This window comes from Pteropus medius, unplaced genomic scaffold, assembly GCF_902729225.1.
Source record: "Pteropus medius unplaced genomic scaffold, Ma_sr-lr_union100, whole genome shotgun sequence".
Lineage (NCBI taxonomy): Eukaryota > Metazoa > Chordata > Mammalia > Chiroptera > Pteropodidae > Pteropus > Pteropus medius.
The window spans coordinates 50695349-50717197 of record NW_024340849.1 but is presented as its reverse complement, the minus strand read 5'-3'; the positions used below and the strand labels follow the sequence as shown (position 1 = coordinate 50717197).

General features: G+C 41.2%; 1 protein-coding gene across 13 annotated transcripts in view; it reads right to left on the bottom strand.

Moving 5' to 3' along the window:
• LDLRAD4 (low density lipoprotein receptor class A domain containing 4) overlaps nucleotides 1-21849 on the bottom strand; it is a 440516-nt gene that overhangs the window by 267097 nt on the left and 151570 nt on the right. For 10 of the 13 annotated variants that reach the window (XM_039846456.1, XM_039846486.1, XM_039846524.1 and 7 more), the window contains 2 exons: nucleotides 9207-9671; nucleotides 4863-4922 (listed from right to left, as the gene is read on the bottom strand). In XM_039846456.1, coding sequence (XP_039702390.1) covers nucleotides 4863-4922; nucleotides 9207-9246 — 100 coding nt within the window. In that variant the 5' untranslated portion in view covers nucleotides 9247-9671. Of the gene's footprint in view, nucleotides 1-4862; nucleotides 4923-9206; nucleotides 9672-12848; nucleotides 16072-16104; nucleotides 16421-21849 lie in introns of those variants that run through there. The other 3 variants (XM_039846525.1, XM_039846510.1, XM_039846539.1) reach the window with 3 other exon arrangements.

The window sequence follows — 21849 nt, the reverse complement described above, 5'->3', positions numbered from 1 at the left end:
CCTTACAGGCCATTTTTTCTTAGCTACACAACTGTAATATGCATTTCTCCAAGAACTAAACAATCTCTCTGAGAGCAGCATTTGGATCATAGGTCTCTATAGACACTGATAAGCTGGAAGGGAAATACTGACAAAGCCTGGCCTTGACCACATTCAAGGCACAGTCCAGTCATTTGTGCTGACTCCAGAGGTTGCAGGTTCTAATCTCAGCTACTCATCTTACCAAGGGTGTGACTTCGATTTAACCTTATGCCTCAGTTTCCTCATCTGTCAAAAGGGCTTCATAATAGCATCTATTTCATAGAATTGCTTTGAGGCTTGAATAAGATTACATATGTCAAGTGCTTCTATACAGAAAGTTGCCTAGAATATGGCTTGGCACATAGTGATACCCAATTACTATCATTTATCCTCTCTCCATAATTCTTACCCTGAGGAGGTAGGAATAAGGCACCACATACACATATTCATGGCATACTTCATCAAGACTGGACAACAGCAGAAGGTAATCAGTGAAGGTCAAGGCTGGATGTTTAATAAACAGGAAAAGGGGCTGATAGCTTCAGTGGCAAAGGCAACTCACAGCATGAATGGTGAGCAGAGTGAGTAGGACCCGTGTGGTTCACACATTTCTGCCTCAGAAACGGTAATCCCTGGTACAAGTAATCGGCCTAAGAATAGGCTATCAGAGAACTATCTCCACAAAGTGATCTATGACAGGAAGATGTAGGCAACAGATGGAGCCAGGTACACAGAGCAGCTAGATTAGAAGCATAAGCAAGGAAATTGAGTCTAAGAGTCTCAGGCCAAAGATCAAGACAAGGGACTCAGAAAAAGATACACATCACCAGCTGCCAGAGGTTGGTGTGAGGCAGAGGTGAAGACAAGAAGGAACTCAAACAATATTACACAAGGAGATAAATGAGGCAAGAGGGGCAGGGTGTCCTAAATCAGAAACAGGAAAGGGTGCTGCTGTACCAACACGTTTTTTGAGTAACAGCTGCCTTTTATCTGTTTCTGGAATGCTGTCTCCTGCCCCTGGTCACGCTGGATATTCTTGAGTGGTCACAGCAGAGTTACCACTTACACAGGTACCTTCTCTTTTGTGAATCTCCTCTCTTCTTTCTAGATCACACACAATAGCTTCGGAGGCCATGTATTGGCCCAAGTCTCAACAGAACCTACAGTGACAAAAGGAGACCCCAAGAGATTGTGAGGTTCTAGCCCCAATCCCTGTGCTTCCCACAGAAGTAGCCTTTCAGTATTTCTTCACATTTTTAATGTCTCCAACTTCACCACTACCCCTACCTAAGGAACCAGATTCTGGGGCATGCCAGCCAAGAAGTCACCCAGGATGCCAATCTATACTGACACCAAGCACCAACAAATACTGGGGCCCCAAAACATCTTTACAAATACTGAGAGTTTCGGGAAACTGCATTTATCATGTCTCTGTGCATTAGCATACTGTATGAGGTTGGAAACAATGTTACAATCAGTGCTCCATACAGGAAGTGAGTCTTAAGTATTAACAGATGGTTGTTAAACAGCCTTCTAGGAAAAGGGGCTGCTTACCTGCGGGGGCTCTGCTTTGTTGAGTGAGATCTTTGTATTTAGAGCCAGCAGCCTACACAAACTCTGCCTCTCCTCCCAATGAGCACCAAATCAATATTAATGGAGTACCAGTTCACCAGCATGTCCAACTGTGGGTGCAGACCACCTTAGTCCAAACCTGTCCTTAAGCCAAACGAGACCCTGTTCCTCACACACACTTTCCAACATGTCTTTCTGTCCCTTCTTCTCTCTACCAAGACCCATGCTCAAATCTGGGGTCTTCTGATGAGGTCAACAGTATTGGTTCTTTTTTTTATAATAACATTTTATTATAAAAATAATTTATATAATAATATTTTAATTAATTATTAAAAATAATAATTTTTCATTTTTATTGTGATAAAATATACATAATATAAAGTTTACCATTTTGTGCCATTAAGTACATGTACATGGCTAAGCGACCATCACCACCACAGTTAATTCTTGCTTTCACTTCTAAGCATTCTAAAAGCAGAATAACATAAAAACTAGAGAAGCTATGTTAAAAGTCAGACATGTAAAAGTCTGTATCTTCCAAGTTAGAACACAGACGTCACTATCTGACAAATGCTTAATATACAAGTTCAGTTTGGAGCTTCAGCTTCCTGTCTCTCTCTCCATATGGCCCTCTCGCCCTGCACTGGATTCTGAGGGAAATAGCCTATTTTTCTCTGCTCTCCCACAGGCTCAGAGAAAGCTGAGGCAGCAGAGTGGAAGACATCGGAATCCAGCTCCATCACACACAGACCTGTGTTTCAGCTCTGGCACTGTGGCCTGCTCATCAATGTGGCCTGAAGCAGGCCCTCCCTGGGCCTGTGTTGTTCCCTTATCAATAAACCCGGGATAATATGCACACCTCCCAGGGCTGTCACAAGGATCGAATGAGACTGCATATGTGAAAACACCTGGCATAGCAGACAATTAATCTTCATTCCTTATGTCAGCTCTGTGAAATATCATATCTGAGATCAATGATAGCATCATTCCAAAAGGGCAAGGAAAACACCCTTAATTTTCTGAAATTTTATCAAAAAAAGAAAAAAAATAAGCTTAGATGATAAGACTAGCATGGTTTCTCATTTTACTCCCCATACAAAGGAACCCCAAGCCTATACACTTGCCTGCAGGTATGTAGGAACACACATTGTCATCCTCCATCTGGACCCAAGGAAAATCTTCCTTACACTGTTCTGGATATATTCCAAAATATCGAAGTCAGTTGAAAGAAAAAAACGTCCATGTTACCATATTCATTCTTGTTGGTCAAATTTTTGTAATAGAACCATAAAATATCCACCCAGGGGTTAAAACATGTTTATTTCTACATCCCTTTTCTGGATTTCATACTTGAACATAGTATCCTGAAATAAGTAGATGGAGACTTGTGACTCCATCTTAGGCCCAAAGAGGTACACACTGGTGACCTGTAATGATTGCCTGGGATCACTGCCCCCAAGGCCTCCAGAGAAGAAACCATCACCCTAGGGCTGTCTATGAGCACAAGCAGGTAGAGTGGCTGAATGTGGAGGCAGAAACCATGTCAATGGAATATAAATGAAGAAAAGAGGAAGCCATGTGTTGGGATGTCTAAGAGCATAGAGGCTGGGGGTCTGTGAAAAAGTCCTCAGTCTATTTAGACTGTGCCCCCAGCCCCATGACAGCACGTGATGCATCTATTCTGTACCAGTTAACAGTATAGCTCATCTACATCTAGAGTGTGAGCTCCAGGGAGAGAGATCAGTTATGAACTCCAGGCTGAGGAGTCTAGACTCTTTTTAGGAAGCAAGAATAAATCACAGAAAGTTTGGGGCAAGAGAAGGAATAATTAAAGGCTGCATTTAAAGAAATATTGGCTAGAGAGGGGAGAAAATAGAGGCAGAAAGACAGATTGCCTCATTACATTCTTTTCAGCTGCAGCACTGTACATATGTCTGGCAAGAACTCTGTAACCATGAACTCAGTAAAAGCCGCCCCATTAGGGGGACTGTTGCACCAGCACAGGCAGAAAAGGGACACCTCAATTGCAGAGAGAAGGAGGTCACTATCACAGACCGGCAGCATGTGCCATGGGGAGCTGTGCCTCCTTGTTTTTCTTTCTAAAAAGACTTCAGAGTCTTGTCATTTGGGAAATGCTGTCAACCATCTGCCTACTTGGGACCTTCACAGTGTACAGTCTCATATAAAACTCTGAAAAGTTTCACAGTAAAAAAAAAAAAAAAAAAAAAAACTTAAGTTTCTTCATCCAGAATTTGGCCATAAATCCACCCCCACACCTTTTATTGAGAAACAGCTCTATCTCCTAAAACAAGTGTCCTCCAGGCAGCTTTGAAAAGTGTGGGCTAAGGTCACCCATGGATCATCATGTGGTCGTGACTTTGAAAGAAAGAGTAATAAGCTGAAGGTCTGGGTGGTGGCAAGGGGGTGGCTTGGAATCCTTTGAGGCTGTTCAGAATCCTGGGAACAGTGCAGCTCCAGTCACACCTCCAGGTAGGGCATATACACCCCATGCAGCGTTCTAACAGAATTCCATAGGAGAAGAGCAAGCATCTCAACAACTCAATTTAAGTGATCCTTTTTGGTCATTAGTGGCTGAGAAAACCTGGTCGGCATAATCTGTAAAATAACTCTCTTTCATATACCTGAAGACTATTAAATCAATTCTCATCCTTCTCCTTTATGAGTAAAATAACCTTAATTTATTTAACAACTAGATCTGATTATCCTTTTCTCAAGAAAGACTTGTAAATTCTATAGGAATTTGGTTCGTTTACCTAGTTATAGAAGAATAGATGTTTTTTCTAACATTGAATAAAATGATTCAAAGAGCCTAAGAAAATTGTGCGAAACTTTTATCCAAGGGTGGCATTGGGGGTGGGGAGGAGGCAGAATCTCAAGCCAGCATCTTCTTTAAGGATGTACATATTGATAACCCAGGCAGGGTGCTTTCCAAGTCACTGAAAATATAGTAAACCTCAGACAAAATCTCTGTTACTTGTAGGACATTTCAATAGAAGGGCTGACTGACCCATCCTGGATAGATTCTCATTTCTATCTGTCCAGAGGTACCAGAGGTTTATTTGTACAAGAGTCTTATCTTGCTGAAGTCTACCCAGTTAAATCATTACCTAAAAGAACAAAAATAGTAAATTTAGTATGCTTGAGTTTTCCTTTGCCCAAATGAAATATCAGCATTGTCATAACTGGCATGCAGGCAGCCTTCATAGCAGTGTGCTGCAAAGAGCTCTACAAATATAGATTAATCTCACGACACTCCATAGTGCAGGCAGGGTGGCTCCATCTCACAGCTAAATGACAGGGACAGGTGGCTGCAATGGCGAACAAAGCAAATGGAAGAAACTGAGCTCAGTACAGTTTCAAAAGCTAAGATTAACCAATCCCTTTGGAAATTCAACCATAAACCTTAATAAAGTTCACATCTTTGGACCTAATAATTCTGCTTCTGGGATTTTATCCTAAAGAAATAACCCAAAATACAGAAGAGTATTTTGCACAAGGGTGTTCATCAAAGCATTATTTAAAAGGCTATAAACTGTCAAAAACTGCAATAAAATTCAAATGCACATACATAAAGAATATTATGAAGCGCTTTTAAATCATATTTGTAAAGAATGCTCATAATATAATGTTAAAAGGGGATGATCAGGTTATAAAATTGAATATATATTATGAACACAGTTCTGTAAGAAGAAATTTACACAGGAAAAATATTGAAAGGATGCAAGCCAAAATGTTAACGTGGAAAGCTTCATATGGCAACACTATGTATGGGTAATTATTTTTCTTCTTTAGACTTTTCTGTGTTTTCCAAATTTTCTTATAATGAGAAGGTATTACTTAGAAAAGGAAAAATAAGTTTTTTTGTTATAAAGTAATATATAAATGATTAAAATCATATCTAAATTACATGCTTTGAGAAAATTAAAAACAATGTATAAATTCCTTTATGCAACGATTAGCCTAAGAAAATCATAATTTGGAAGTTGAATTTGCAATATGTATCCATGTGGGTATACCTACATTCACACAGGAAGCAAGACATAAGAGGGGACTTCGAGCTACATAGGTGGGCCGCAGTGTCATGGGGAATGGGGCCTTCCAAGCTCCCACTACCTGTAACAGTAATTTCACGCACTCTAAACAAGCGGTGGGATTACCATGCAAACACAGCTTCACACAGGTCTCCCAGGCTTCCTTCCCAGCCAGGTGGCAGCCCTTTTATGAAATGAGAATCTTGAGCTCTGCCCCACCCCAAAACCATGAGAACTAAAACATAAAATATCTACTGACAAATTTTCTTAGGTAGAGGGATGGTTAACTGTATAGTGAGTGACTTTTGTCTTGCCCTAAAACAAGATTTAAAGCCAAGGAAAATGCCTTAACCCCTTCACCATTTAAGATATCTTAAGAAAGGCTCCTTTCCATTAGCATAGAGAATCAACAAAATCAGTGCATCTTCAATTCCCAAAACTAAGATGTTGGCAACTTTAGTTGCCCTGGGATAAGAAGACTACAGTCAAAAAATATACAAACAGCAAACCAACTAAGGGGGTAGGCACCAGCCTCACCTCTATCCAAGACTACACCTTTACCCAGCTGTTTGGGCAAAGCCAGAGGATCAGTTCTTTCATTCTATAACATAAGTAACTTTTACCAACTACATGGGCAAAGAAGATGAGAAGAACAGGCAAAGAATAAAAATGATGAGCCAAGTCCACAGGACCCACCTCCAGAGAAGGCCATGTATGTATATTTCTTTTATTTTACCGCTGGTTATTTCCTATAGATATCAGGAAGCTAAAACCATTGTCCCATAGATATTACAGGTACTATGCCCAGCTCTGATAACTAACATTCAACGCTTGACAGTCTCCTTAAGAATGAGCAGATTAGTAAAATCAATCATCCCTGTTGAAAGAATAGAACAAGTCAGTTCCTTTTCTCAAGAACTGACTCTCTCAACCTGTAAACACCACTATCAGTACAGTGCTGGCTCTCAGTACTTCCCAGCCTTTCATGTTCACTGAGGACCTAGGGATCTTGTTAGGATGAAGGTCCTGATTTAGAAGGGCTAGGTGATGTAGAGACTAATTAAATCCCAATCTCTACGAGTGAGAATCAGGCAGCAGTAAGGCTCCCCAGGTGACTGACGCCCATGTACAGCTGAGGTCACACACAGTGCTAGAAGATCTGGGAAGGCCACTAGCTTTATCCAACTCCTGCGCTCACACCACAACACTGGCACACTATCAGTGGCATCGGAGTTGTTGTAAAGACTGAGAGATAACACAGGTAAAGCATGTAGTAAGTTCTCTAAAATATTGGCCATGGTTATTAATTTACTACTAGTAAATTAATTTACTACTAGTATAATTATTATCTCAGTAGGCTAATACAACTGGCGGGAAGCCAAATTTGTAAATAAACACTTAGGAAAACTATGAGTTAAAGGAGAATAAGAAAATATGATCTGGGGAGGAGCTTCAAGAGAGTGGCTGAGAGCAAGTTTATGTATGGGGAGCTGACTCACAGCCCTGTGCACTGGCCACACCAGAGTAGTGATAGTCATAACAGCTGCCATTCACTTGGGCTTTAATTAGCATGCCAGGCACTGTCCTAACTACTAAGAATTCTCCAGGCAGGACCTAGGGATTTCCATTATTCAGAGCTTACTGTCTCAAAGCCCTAGACTTGGACAGGCCTGGGATCCTGATGGGGTAAAAGATTTCTTTCCCTCAAGGAGCTGCAGAGCACCACAATGCATGGTGAGGATTGGACACAACTACCACGTATGAGCCACAACAGCCTAGTACCAGGCTCAAGAGAGTGAGGAGACAGTGCCCAGAAATCCACCTCTAAGCTAGTCTACATATTGAACTGTGTGCCACTCTTCCTCTGGCTTCTTTTGTCCCATCCTCCCTTCCTTCTCTTTTCTTGTTGTCTGTTTCTCTCGGAACTGCTTCTAAGAGCTTCTTTCCATGCACCTCCTAGATGCCTCTCCTCCAAGATGTCTCCTGGAAAATGGGGGAGGGGAAAAAGAGAGTGAAGGGCAGTGCACCTGGCCACTTCACAGAAGTGCCTCATGTCACAGCCCTGCATGTCATCCTCTGTCTGGAAGGCAAGGTGATGTTCCATGAAGGAGCAGCTCATGTGACTGAAACAGCTGAAGTATACCCATTAAGAGAGGACAGAAGGGCGTGGTTTTGAGCCAGCCAGTCTGGAAGTCTGAAGATAGTTCAGAAAGCTCATTTCATGTGTTCTTCCAAATCTACATTTTGATAGCTGTTTCACTCATTTCCAGTGGGCCAGGACCACTCGAGGAGGACTTTCCCCAGCACTGCCACCAGGATAGAGGTTCCCATGTTAGAGATGCAGATGCTCAGTGGCCTAAGAAGTTCGCTCAAAGGTCTAAACACAAGGAGCAACAGGGCTGGGCCAGCCAACCTGGCTCCACAGCTGAGGTCTGGAAAGCATCAAGATCTGTGTTCTGCATCTCACTTATGCTGTCTCATTTTTCTTCAGAGCAGCATCATGAGAGCTGCACGTGACCATGTTCATTTATGAATTAGCAAAGGGAAAAGAAAAGGAATTCAATGCCTGTCCAGGTGCAGAACTCTAGTCAGTGGAGAAAGCAGAGTTTAATCCAAGTCTGAATGGCTCCCAAACCTAAGACACAACCTCTCTCCAGGCACTCCAACAACCTGACCTACTCTCTCCACAAAACTTGAAAAGCTATAAACTATTAGACCAGAGAACACGCTCACGTCTTGTGATTATTCTACCATTTTTCCTTTAAAAAAACAAACAAAAAAAAACCCTCTTTTTATATAAAAATATTTTCCCTGGATTTCATGAGGTTCTTCAACTTCACAGCTCTCATTTTATAAATGAGTAACCAGAGGCCCAGAAGAATTAAGTGGCTTCTTGGGGTGTTAAGAGAAATTAGACAAAGAATAAGAACCCAAACTCAAAAGTCCCTGTGTCTTGGGCCAAGGTTCTGGGGCACCAGCCAGTCGAAGTGGTTCCCTGCAAAATGTTAAGACTGGAAGACAGAGGGCATATCAATGTTAAGTAGTGATGCCAAGCTTCTCCATGAGCTTATTTATAAAGAAAGCATCCTCACAGCAAGGTCAGTTCATCAGAGCTGCCACCCCACCACTACTTGTACATGAACAAATCTGAGAAAGAAAACTAAAGACAGAGAGAGAGAGGTTACTCATCAGCAATAACTTTATTTACTTGAAGAGTCTTCCCAGCTCTGTAAAGAAAAACACATCCCCTATACCTTGCTCTGTAAATGACAGATTCCCTTTAGAGAACAGCAACTTGCAGGATATTATGTATGCCCTATTACTCAACAAAAGCAAAATCATAAAATGTCAAGTGCTTTTTGAAATTCCAGTTAGAGAGAAAGAAAGCATGCTATTATTTTGCGAAAATCAGTCACCATGGCAGTCGCAGCCTTTTGACTCTGTATGGCCTTTAGTTCATAAATGCAAATGTACATCCATTTTATACAGTTGTGTGGTATTTTATGACCTATGAACTAAGAGTTGAAATAAAGTTGACATATAAGCATGGAGGATTCTCACCTGTGAAAGCATGTGTGGCCTGAAAACCAGCTTCCTGCATACTGCTCCCAAGACAAGCCTGTGCTCCAACTCTTAAGGTGTCCTGGCAAAAGGAAACCACCTGGGCAAAGCCTCAGGTCACTTCCATCTTAGCTTGTCGGAGTCCATTGCTCTGCCCTGTTGGCTTTTGGTAGCATCTGATGCCCACCTGCCCTGCTCCCCAAGAGCAGGCGGTACCTGGGACAGCACCCAGTCCAGCAGCATGCACACTTGGGGCACACAGTCACGTTAGCCGTCCGGCCAGAGAGTGGAGGCCATGGTGAGCCCAGGAGCAGAGGAAGCTGTCCTGCTGAGATCTGCTTTCCCACCTTAGAGTGAGGGCCTCCTCAGCCACTTGGCAGCCATCATCCTCCACGGCTCTCAGCTGCTCCAATGGAGCTTGGTATGATCTGATATGCTGCTCTCTGTGCTTCGCCTCTCCCCTTGCTGAAATTAAAAAGAAAGAGATCACTTTCCTGATGACTTGCAGGAATATTAAATTTAGTAGACCCCTAGAGGCCAAAAAAGAAAAAGCCACCCAGATCCATGCTTACGACCACATGGTGGGTACTCGGAGAAGGGGCAGCTGCGGTAACTTTTCCTGAGTGCCTGTGAAAGTGAGGGAGAGCAGGACAAGACAGCTCAGCGCTCGCTGCTCCAGACTGCTCTAAGAACAGCTACAAAGGTCATACAATGTTCAAATGTCCTTCCCCAGGTTACTCATAGTTCACAGACACCCTAAAGAAAAAGCCCATTTCCCAAGCTTGTTCCCAAGGTCTTAGAAGTGTGGTGTGAGGTTCATATCCACTGCCATCAGCAGTCTAGGAATGTCTCGGGTTGAGAAAATTTTAAAGTTGACTCTTAAGGAAGAAACAAAGGCCCATATTAATTTTTTTTTAAAGTGGGAAGGAAAAGCAAATTTAATCTATAAACTATTCCATATATATCACATAATAATAAAAACATTTTACAAATATTTTCAGATATTTCAATGTTGTGATATTATACAAGAAACAACATTAACAAGAATGTCAGAACCCCAAAAGATCTGACTTTTAAAATGGAATCCCAAATATGAATCTCCAGTACTGAAGAAAAGGAACTTTTGTTTCATTATTATCACTTCATCCTAACCAATTTATAACCAATTTTTAGAAAATGTAACCTTATTCCTCTTTTACACCATCAAACTAGAGAAAAGAAAAAAAATTGAGAAAACAGCATATAACAGAAAGAAACCTCCTGTTAAAACCCTCTTGTTGCTGTAAATATGAAAATAAGGTAATAAAGTAAAACATCACTAATACAGACTGACTATAAGGAAGATTATATATGTATTAATGAAAACTTTTAATTATGTTGAGAAATTCAGTTTTATTGCCTTCATGCTCCTGCAGTAACAATCTCAGTTAATACGCATAGCCCAGTAGGAGTCCTTAAGTTTAAGAAATGGGGGGAGGGGAAAGGCGGGAGGAAGATGGGGTAAAAGAGGTCAAATATATGGTGACAGAAAGAACTCTAACTATGGGAGATGAACCTACAATGTAAAAAAAATATATATATATGTGTATATATATATATACACACACACACACACATATATATATGCGCCTTACTGTTAAAATGTACAGCTGAAACTTACCAGATTTCATTAACCAATGTCACCATAAAAAAATTTTTAAAAAAAGAAATGGGTAAAATTTTTATTTTAACTAAAAATCATTTATGTAAATGGTGGTTGTAAAGTGCTTGAAAATGTAAGAAACTTCTTTCTCTGAATTTAAATAGTCATATAAAATGACCAACACACACACAGTATCAGCATCTCAAAGTCCTGCACCAACTTCTAAAGTAAACTAATCACATATACTATAGTTATCAATTTTAGAAAATGAAATTGCCAGACAAAAAGAAAAGCCAACCTGCCCTAAAAACTTAATTTTCTTTGTCCTCTTCTATGATGCTTTCAATGCACAGAAATGCTAGACTTTATTTATTCTCTTTCTCTCTTTGGACTCAGAGACAAACTCAAATGTGGTGAAGTTTTTGTTGTTTTGTGTTTCACTGCAAAAGGTATGCTACCTCACTTTTACATAATTTTGTTTTACTGCAAAAGGTACGCTGCCTTACTTTTTAAGAAATCAAGCTATCCTATATCATATTTCAAATGGCTATGGGAAATACTGAGGCACATGTGAGCAGAAACAAGAAACAATGAACTTTTTTTTTCTTTTACTGTCATTATTACACTCATCATTTCTTAACTTTACTTATTCTAAAGCATAGGTATGGTGACAAGTTGTGTAAAAGTTCATTTTGGGGTCTCAGGCATGATCTTGGCCAGGATTTTTAGGACAAGATGTGTGTGGTTTCCAGCAAAGCATGGAGGGACACAACTGTGTTAATTCATTAATGGATAACTTGCATATTCCTACAAATACTATGAGTCTCTTTATATGCAGTTTTCAAGTTAAAATGAAACTATAAGGGCATAAATGTTTTATTTCTAACCACTAACAACATAGATAAGATAATTTCTAGAAATATACAAGAAAGAGATAGAGGGTCCCCAGAAACCAAAGTCTTTGTTCTGTTTAGTGAGAGACCCAACCATCTGGAACAGGGCCAAAAATCCAGCCATGCTCAGTAGGAAAGTGTCAGATGACCTGACAGGCTAGGGAACAGAGGTCCGCTTTAACAACTTAGTAACCAACCAAGAATCTGCAAAAAGGCAGAGAAGCTGACAGTGTCTCATCTGCTTGTCCTTCCTATCGTCCACTCTCATGTGGCTCCTGCTCATGGTTTGCTGCTCACCTTCTAGTCTCAGCTCGAACAACTCTCCTCAGCAATGCCTCCTCCATCATCCCCCAGGCTAAATTAGGAGCCCGGTAACCAGGCTTCCAGCACTTGCCATAATCGTGTCTGCATGCAGGGGCCATGATCGCTTAGTGCTCATCTCTCCCACTAGAATTTAGGCACCATGAGGACAAGGACAGAGACTGGCTGACTCTCCATTTCCCCTCAGCAAGTAAGATACTGCCTTGTGTCTGGTAGGCGCTCAGTTAACGTGTTTCTTGAATGAATGCATAAACAGATGATGGTTGTTGGCGTTCAGTGGGGTACTTACAGAAGGGGCTCAGTAAATACCTACAAAACAAACCTACCCCAAACCGTGAACTGGCAAACAGCATTTCCCAGACTAAAAGGCTGTTCTGCAGCTCTGACTCTGAGCCTATGAACTGGCAAGGGCTGTTTCTACCAACCCACTGGTAAAGATGAGACAGTGATTATGAGTGGTGATTCCTACTGCACTTACACTTCACAGAACATCCTATCCCATAAAAGCCTGTAGAGGTCATTGCTCTAAATCCCCTCAAGCCACAGAGAGAAAACTCTAACTCCACAGAGGTTAAATAACTTAGGCCCAAAACTAGTATGCAGGAGAGTCAGAACTAATGCCTGGGTCTCTTGTCCCTACAACCACTGTTCTTCCCATGCTACTTCTGAATCTCAGGTGGTAAGTAGGTGGTTCCCTAAACCAAAATGCCTTGAAGGCTGGTAATACACTTATCAGGAAAATCAAGGGGGGAAAAGAGAGGAAGGATAAAGAAAGAGGCAACTTACCCAGAATGTAAGGTCACAGAGTAATCCTGAGACACATATTAAGAGCCCCTTCTACAGCAAGCATGCTATCATTATCCTGTCATCTACACACACGCACATGCGCGTGCTGCGTCCTATTTATACTGGGAAGATGGACAAGACCAGGAAATAAATTAATTCAATATTGCACTTGAAAAATGTCATTAAGTCCCTCCCATAACAGAGCAACAGTTACTAAGGAAATAGAGCACACCAAACGGAAAAACACCCCCACAGGAAGAGACATTTTTTTTAAAACACGAACACCCACAAAACCTAACCAAATAAGTTGTGGAATATATTTGCTTTACCACTTGTTCATAAAAACTTTGATGAAATGTAATTCTCCTAGGAATCATTGGGAAATGAAAACTTAACTGCATTCAACAGATCAGAGGTTTCATAAAAGAACACTGCAAAAACAGATATATGCAATTCAGGAAACATTAGGGTCACACACTGGGCACAGAATCCAAAACCCAATAGAGAGGGGAAACAACTGGTTTTCAAAATCTAGTAACATTCAAAAAACTTGTAGTGCATAAAGAATAAACACTGCAGTTTCATTTTTTATTTCCTCTCACTGTGGACAGACTGCTTCACTGGTCAAGTGTCGGTTACCTAGGTGACAGCTAGACTGAGCAGCCTGAAGGGCTCCAGGCCATAGAGACTCTGGGAGCTGAGGCCCCGTGCTTGTGTTACTGCTGTAACCACCAGAGAAGTCCCAGGGAGAAAGGAACACTGAGAGATGAAGAGATAGTTCTAATCTTGACAAATTGGGGCCCTGTTGTAAAATATAAAACATAAAAATGGATACATTAAGAATTGTACTGCACTGCTTACCAAAAAAATCTCAATGATGGGCTGGTTCATTTAAGTTCAAAGTGGCAATGGACTTTTAGTGAGACAGATGTAAGAAAAAGTGGGAAAATAAAATCTGAGGATCTATTTCTGACCAGAGCTTGAATCAGGTGTCACCTGTTAAAGAGATGTTATACTTCTCCACATGAGTTCCTCTACCTAATGAACAGACAGTTTAGACCTTGGCAAGTGCCAGTCAGTCTCAATTTCCTAACAGCAAAATGGGAGGGCTTTAGAAAAAACACATCCCCTGCCTGCATGTCAAAAGTGAGGCAGAGAGCATTGGCAGGGTGTACCACCCCTGGTTCTGGGTTCCCTTATAGGAATTGGACAAGTCCTTCAGTCTGTTGGCTCCCATTTCCTCATTTGTAAAGTGAGGAGATGAATTGAAGGTCCTTTTTAATCTGAGTATACCCCTATGGCCGTGTCTCTGGTCAAGGGAGACAGGACAAATGTGCATGAATAGGACACAGCAAAAACACACAGAAAATCTGCACATAAATACAAGTATGAGAACAATTTAGACAAACAGGCTGCCTGCAACCAGAGGAGGTTGAGTTGGGGTGTTACAGATTCTTCAGGCTACTTTTAATTTCTGTGATTCAGGGTGTAAAACAATCTATAGCTTTAAAAATGCAACCTCAAAGCCATCCTAGTCCTGGGTAGCTTGATGGATTCCAGTTACTTAGGTCACCATTTCAGAAGCAAGTGACCTAAGTAACTGGAATCCAGTTGTTTCAAGTACACACACAAACTACAAACAGGAAAAAGTAGAAATTACATTAGAATATCCTTTAAAATGTTACTTCGGCAAATATGACTCTAGATAAATCCCGAAGGATCTATAGTCTGAGGGTCTACTCAAACCAAGTTGGAGAAAGTTTTCCCCCAAAATAATTAAGTAGGATAAATGTCCCTAGTGAATTAGTAAGTCTATAACTATCTCCTTATACTATCTAGGAAGAAAGGAAGCCATAAGGGTCATCTATCCCTCCCCTACATTTGATGGAATAGGAGAATGAAGCTCAGGGAAGAGAAAGAACTTGCTGAAGGTGACTGTAGTAAAAAAGGCAGAACTGGGACAGAACCAGGTATCAGTCTAGGCCTAAGCTCCAAGTTCTCCCATACACACAAACTGGCCAAAGGAAGAAGCTAAGAAAGGGGCAAAGAACATCTGAACAACTGCCAGTGGGGATCGGGGAACACTGAGACTATTTCCACTTTCCCAGGTCCAAATCAGACCATGCCCACAACACTAACATGACTAAAAAAAAAGGCAAGGGAAAATCAGGGGCTTGACACAGGGTCACACAGTCCTCAAGTTAACATGCATTGGAGGGTACCTGACCTAGTCTGAACCTGTCATGGTCACCAAGATTGTGGACGCCAGCTGAACAGAGAACAGCTTGGTGAAAAATGGTTACCCCTCCCAGCCTGGTATGAGGGGCACAGGCTGGCCACGCCAGGAGTTGGTCTCTGAGATGATCCACATCTAGCCTTCCCTCCTACATCAATTTTCCTCAGGTTAAATAAGCTTCTAATGAGTAGGAAAGACAAAGAAAAAAGGAGTCACGCAGGGAGCTAACAAGTCTAAGCAAAAAGGGAAGGGGAGCTGTAGTCTTATTATTTGGTGAGAGTAGAAGAGAACAAGGACTGACGAGCTATTTGTACAAAATAATTTTTGTCCTCACACGCACCCTCCAATGCCCTTGTCACTCATCGAATGCTTGCTCTGCCAATACCTGCACTCACAGCTCCCCACCCCAAGCCACTTCCTATCTCATACAGGCTCCTGTCAGACACCTGAGCCTTGCCCAGGACTTTCTCTGCTCTTCGGCATTCAGAACATCCCACAAGCTGCACCTTCGCATTCAGTATTTCAACAACTATTTGTGGCGTCATTACTCTAGCCAGGCATTATTTTAGGAGGCAACACTTGGAAAACATACTAAGCTCCTGTCCCAAAGTGCCTATATTCTCATCTCTGTCTATGGAGGTGCTTCCTAACTGGAAAGCTTTTCTCATTAATCCCTGTATTCTCGGCATTCATGATGGGGACTAGGATACAGCCAGTCCCCAATAAATGCTGGTTATACTGCACTGAATTGTGTATCTGAGCTTCATCTGAGTCACCTCCTTTTCACTCTATTACCTCTGCATCCACTGCAAAGCACCAAGGGCACAGTACACAAACAGGCTGCTGGCCACAGGGCACTCAGACCCTGGAGAGCACTCCATGTGGGAAGTGCCAGCTAGGAGTCTGGAGCACAGAGTGCCAACACCTCCATCATTTAAAACATGCTCCAAAGAAAGCTTGACACACAAATAGGCCAGAGGATGAAAGGCCAGGTTCTGAGTCAGACTACCTTGGGCTTACCTCATTCTAGGCTCTGTGTGATTTTTGCAGTGACTTAACCCCTCTGAGCCTCAGTCTCTTCATCCCTAAAATGGAAGCAATGAGGGCACCTAATTCATAGAATTATGGTTCATTTAATGAGAAAACATACAAAACATTTATTTCCTAATAAATACTAAGGAAATAATAGTGGCTATAATGATTACAACTCACCTCAGCAGATGACTGATAAATTATGTATTTGAGAACATAATTTCAGTTCTTATCTGACCTAATTGGATACAACGTGTCATTTTTCCTCCTAGCTCCTCGGTTGATTTGTCCCATTTTATTTTATTTTTTTGATAGATAAAAATCTAAGCTCAAAATCATCCTTTGTCAGCTAAAATTAATAACAGAAACAGGCAAAAGGATACAAAATTAGAGAAAATGTGTGGGTGAGGTATTTTATATGAAACGTGGGAGAATAGAAAATAATGACAAAAAAAGAAACTTGCCTTTAAAAGGAAAAAAAGCCTATTAATATTCAATTTGTTCATATTTTCATATTGAAATAATAAATTTAAAAAACAGCAGTAGATGGTAATAAGTAAATTTAACCAAGGTTTTATAATCTCTGGCCAGAAAATAATCATGCAGAGTCTGCATTTCTTCTGTCCTTTTCCCTGTTTGGTAAAATGCTGACTTTTTAAGACATTAATGTGCTTTTCTTGAGCTTTCACAAGGCCCCAACAATGAAACCGTACAGACAAGACATTCTACCAACCCTTCCCTATGGCTTAATAAATTCAGTGCTCCACTACACAACAGGAGGTGTTAGAACAGAACCACCAACACTTTAAAATCTAATAAAAATTGATCAACAATTAAACAGCCGATGCCCCTTACAGAAATGAACAATCTGCCTAATTTCATTGCTTACATTAGCAAAGGAGTTTCCTGTATGTCCCTTGTTTACAAAGCCCCAGACCAGCTCTTTAATCAAAACACACGGAGAATGCCTAAATTTTCAATATGTAATTTTGTATTGTATGCTCATATTCATTTTCTGAAAAATATATTCCTTTAGGAAAAAGAAAACTTTCCACTTTACAGTTTTTTACAACTTTATATCCAGTTTGAGGTGGGTAGCAATGGGCAGAAATACTCCAATAATATTTTTGTTAGATATTTCCAAAGAAAAGTCTTTGTTGTCTGGGACAGACGAGAGAAAGGAGACATACAGTGAGTGCCTAACAGGCACCTCCCAATACCTAGGGCCTGCGAGGCTCTGACCAGTGTCCAGCAAAGACAGTTGCTCAATTTAATGCAGGTGCCGCTGTGGGTCACAAACACACTAGGATTGTTTAGCAATTTGTGTCCTGACAGAAAGACTTCTTACTGCGTGAATATGCCCATTACAAGAAAAGTTAGGAAAATGCCTGTTTACCTGTGGAGTGAGAAGGAGGTTCCCTTTGTCTGCTGAGCAGACACAGATGCAGACCCATCCCATATCTTCTTAAAACTTAAAACTTACACTCAACCACTATGCTGCTTCTCTCAATTAAGGGAACCAGAAGAAGAAACAATATGCAATGTATCACACATCTTCCCAGGAAGATCATAGATTCTATGACTACTTTAGAGAAACCATAAGTTCTCATATAAAAGCTAAAGCCATCATTTGAGACATACCAAATTCTGGAAACAGAACTCATTTAGCCCAGTCAGTTGGCATTTATGGAACAACTTAATCTGATCACAGAAATTCGAGGAGATGAACATTTTGGCAGATGTCTGAAAAATGTAACACAAAATGGTACTGTCTGAGATTTTCCCCCCAGAGCTGATGTCACCGGCAGCAACCGGTCTGAGAGTGTGACAAACGAGCTCTTCGTGGTACAGTTAAATACAATAATGAACATTACATCTGTGAGAGGCCCCAGTACACCAAATCATTTGACAAACAGACTCCACATATATTAGGGAAACACTGATTGAGTTTCACATCTTCCTGGAAGGCTGGATGAGGCAGGGCCATGGAAGTACATCTGTCCTGAAGAGCAGCTGTCGAAGGGACAGAGCATTCAGGGAAAAGGCTGCCTGGTATTTACTAATGGGACGACACAAACCTCTCCCTGTGTGTTCTGGAGGCCAACAGCCAAGCAGAAAGAGTTCATTAGACCAATTTCCGCTGCCTTGGTAACAAAAGCTATGCATGTTCTCCTACTAAGTAAAAGCAAATGAATGTTATTCATGGGGGAAAAACACTGCAGACAGGTACTGTCAAGCAGCCTAGGCAGTGGTGAAGATGCACCCTCTTGTAATATAGAACTGGCCCTTCCACAAGCCCAGTATGATCAGAAGCAGTCTCTTGCAGTAACTGAGGCCATGTGTTTGTGAGTTTGCTGAGTTTGTTCAGCTTTACAAGCACTTATCTACAGAAAGTATCTCATTCCAAATAGTATATGCAACCAAGCATCGGCAGTAGTATCCTTGACACTGAGTGAATCTGTCTTACATATCTACCATCAATTCTGGACAAGAGAATGCCTGGGATACCATTAAAGAAAATTGCAGGGCTCTGGTAGCAAGAGGAAATTTTAAGCACCAAATATGGAATTCGAAATCACTGCTCATGTTCCCATCACTTGGCAAAGTTAGCTACACAGTATCTGTGAGGCCTTTCATAATCTAAGTACGCCAAGGACCTCGTCAGCCTGGCAGGCAACTTTCTCTGCATTTAAAATAGTGTCTTCTTTCTGTTCTTCCTTATTTCCTCTCAAAATCTAGCCCTTATTTATTCCTTTCTCCTCTGGAGTCAACAAGTGGGAACTGACTCATTCTAACCCCTGCTCTGCAGTGGAGCCTCAGCAAGCTTCTTCAGATAGCAGCCCTGGGAGGACAGGAGGGAGGCTCAGGTGGGCTGGAGGGGAGGAAAGGCAAGAGGACAGGAGGAGACTTTGCCACAATGTGTAACATTTCCCCATTCCCCACCTTCCTTCAGTCCAGTGAAGTAAATCAGTTCCCTCAAACAGTAAGAATGAGGATTTGATTTTGTTCTTCACAGGAAAGCAAGCTGTCACTGCTTTTCACCAAAATACTCTCTCTAGGCTAGTGTCCTCAAAACATCCTAAGAGGAAACATGCAATCATTGAAACTAAATTTTGTCCATTTTGACTTAAAAGTAAATATATTAATAAATACATTTGAAATAGGACAATGCCCATATATAAATACACAAGACTAACATCAAAGAGCAAGGAGCTGCCTATTTATTTGGGCTAGCTGGTTGGAAGAAATAATATAGAGGATGGAGGGGCATGGGTGCTGAGAGTGGCTCCCGTTAGGTGACAAACTGTTGTAGTCAGGGACTCTAGAATACCCGTTGGCACTGACACAGATGTTCACTCCATGGAGCAATTTGGGGGCTTAGAATGACAATTCTGCAGAGCAGCCCACCATACTCAGGCAGATTTCATAACCTCTCTGAGCCTCTATCTCTTCATCTGTCATATGAAGCATTAATATAACTGTAAGGCAGCGGCGATGATGAAATGAGAAAATACATGAAAGGCATGTACATGGCACCAGAATCTCTAACAGGCCCTCAATAAACAGTTAAGGCAGTAGTGGGGAGCAAGGAAGAAGGGCACAGATGACATTGCTGTCAGACCCTTGGGAGAAGTGTGAAAGATGTGGTCAGTCGACCAGGCCATAAGAAAAATGGGAGAAAGAGTGGGGGAGGGAAAAGAAAAAATAGAGCATCTCAGTGGGACCCACTGGATTCCACTCTGTGGTTGAATATTCAAGGAGTTAAAATCTAGGGCTTGTTAGATTAGAATTTAATATTCTCATTTTCAAATAATTAAAGAGGTCAACATTAGGTATGTTTCACTTTTTCCTTACCATAGGCCAAAACATGCCTATCTAACTAGGGCATCCACCCTGCCCCTGCTTACCTGGCACCTCTTTCACTCCACTAGGCCCTCATTCCCAACCCAACACACAGAGCCAGTCAATATTTACTGCACACTATAGGGATTCCCCACGTCAGAGGAATCACTCCTCTTGAAATGACTTATCTCTTCTCTTCCTCTGAATAAAAACATGTTATTATATTCAATAAAACCATACAAGAAATAATAGCTAAAGATGACATTTAAATAACTTATATTATCACCTAAAAATGGCTTCCTGGAAGAAAAGGAAATAATTGGCATTTTGAAGGATATATTAAGAGCTCTATTTCTCTTCATGAGTCATGGCCACAATCAGAGCCACACAGGTTCCTGACCTAGAGATAAACTTGGGCAAAAGAGGGTTTTATAAGTGAGGCTGCCATTGAAATTTAAAAGCAGTCTAGCTACTCTACTACCATCACTTTCCCTTCTGGTTCCCATGGAAACAGACCTCAAATCGCCAAAAACAGGGTAAAGATAGCACCATGCCCAGTTTCCCTGCAATCTGTTTCCATGGGAACTGCAAGAGAAGAGAATGGAGGTTGGGTAGCTAGACTGCCTGCAAATCTCTGTCCCTGTCAGCTAGAGATGCAGACACTGCTGGCATGCTGGTCCAGTGGCCTGCAGACCTCCATGGGCTCTTCAGGAGTGACATGTCCACTCTTAAATGGAGCCTCAGAGAAAGGGAAGCTCACAGCAGGCTAGGCTATAAGACTAAAGCCAGCTGCAAATCTCCAAACACACACTTGACAGATGATTCACCTTCTCAAACATCCCTTTACCAACCAGAGGGCATCCATTTCAAACCAATGGTTGCCACATTTGGCTAGGCAACAGGATGACCCCAGACCTAATGAATCAATATCTCAGGGGGCTGTGACCAAGATTCTGTAGTTTTTAATCAGCTCCAAAGGTGATTCTGATGCTTGGTCATTCTGGGAAACCAACAATCTAGACCAGAATTTCCCAAAGTTTAAGGAGCTCATGGATCCTGTGAGGACCTTGGTGAAATGCAGATTCCAGTTCAACTGAGATTCTGCATTTCTAATCAGCTCTCAGGAAATGCTGATGCTGCTGGTCCTGAGACCACATCTGAATAGCAAGTATCTAGATTCCAGTGAGTTAGACTCTAGAATCTTCTCCAAAGACCGAAACCAGAGACTACACTATTCCAACAGTAGAAACTTATTCCCATCTTCAGCAATCATTCCACTCCAGGACCAGGCCTCTAAGGCAGAGAGTTCTGGTGGTAGGGGGTGAAGAGGAGTCAAGTCATGCTTCATATTACTGCCCCCACCCCATTTTCTTGCCTCCAGGGACAATCTGTGTGGATAAGAAGGTAAAAAGATAATAAAAAATTGCGTATAATCACAGGGAAAAGAAATATGATTGTCTCTTCCAAATCTGATTTGTCTAAGAAAAGTAAAAGCAAATTCTGCATAGCTGAGTTGATCAAACTAGTGGTGAAAAATGTGTGAAATATTCAGAATATTTATAAAGACAGATGTATTTATATCCAGAGAAGAATGGAACTGTCCACATGTTATTTTAAAAGAAATGAGAGAATTTTGAAAACGTCTACAATTATTATAAGAAAATAACTCAGCTAGCCTTAAAATCCCTAGTCTAAATGAAAATGTACAGAGTAAAAGCAGACTCCACATTTCAGCTAAAAATATGCATAATACAAAAGTAATATTTATTTCTATACTGAACCACAAAATACTTTTAAACCACATAATATACCAGTGTGTTATTTAATAACAAGTCACTGATTTTCTATTTTAAGAAACCTCCATTTTGCTTATATATAAAAAGGGAATGA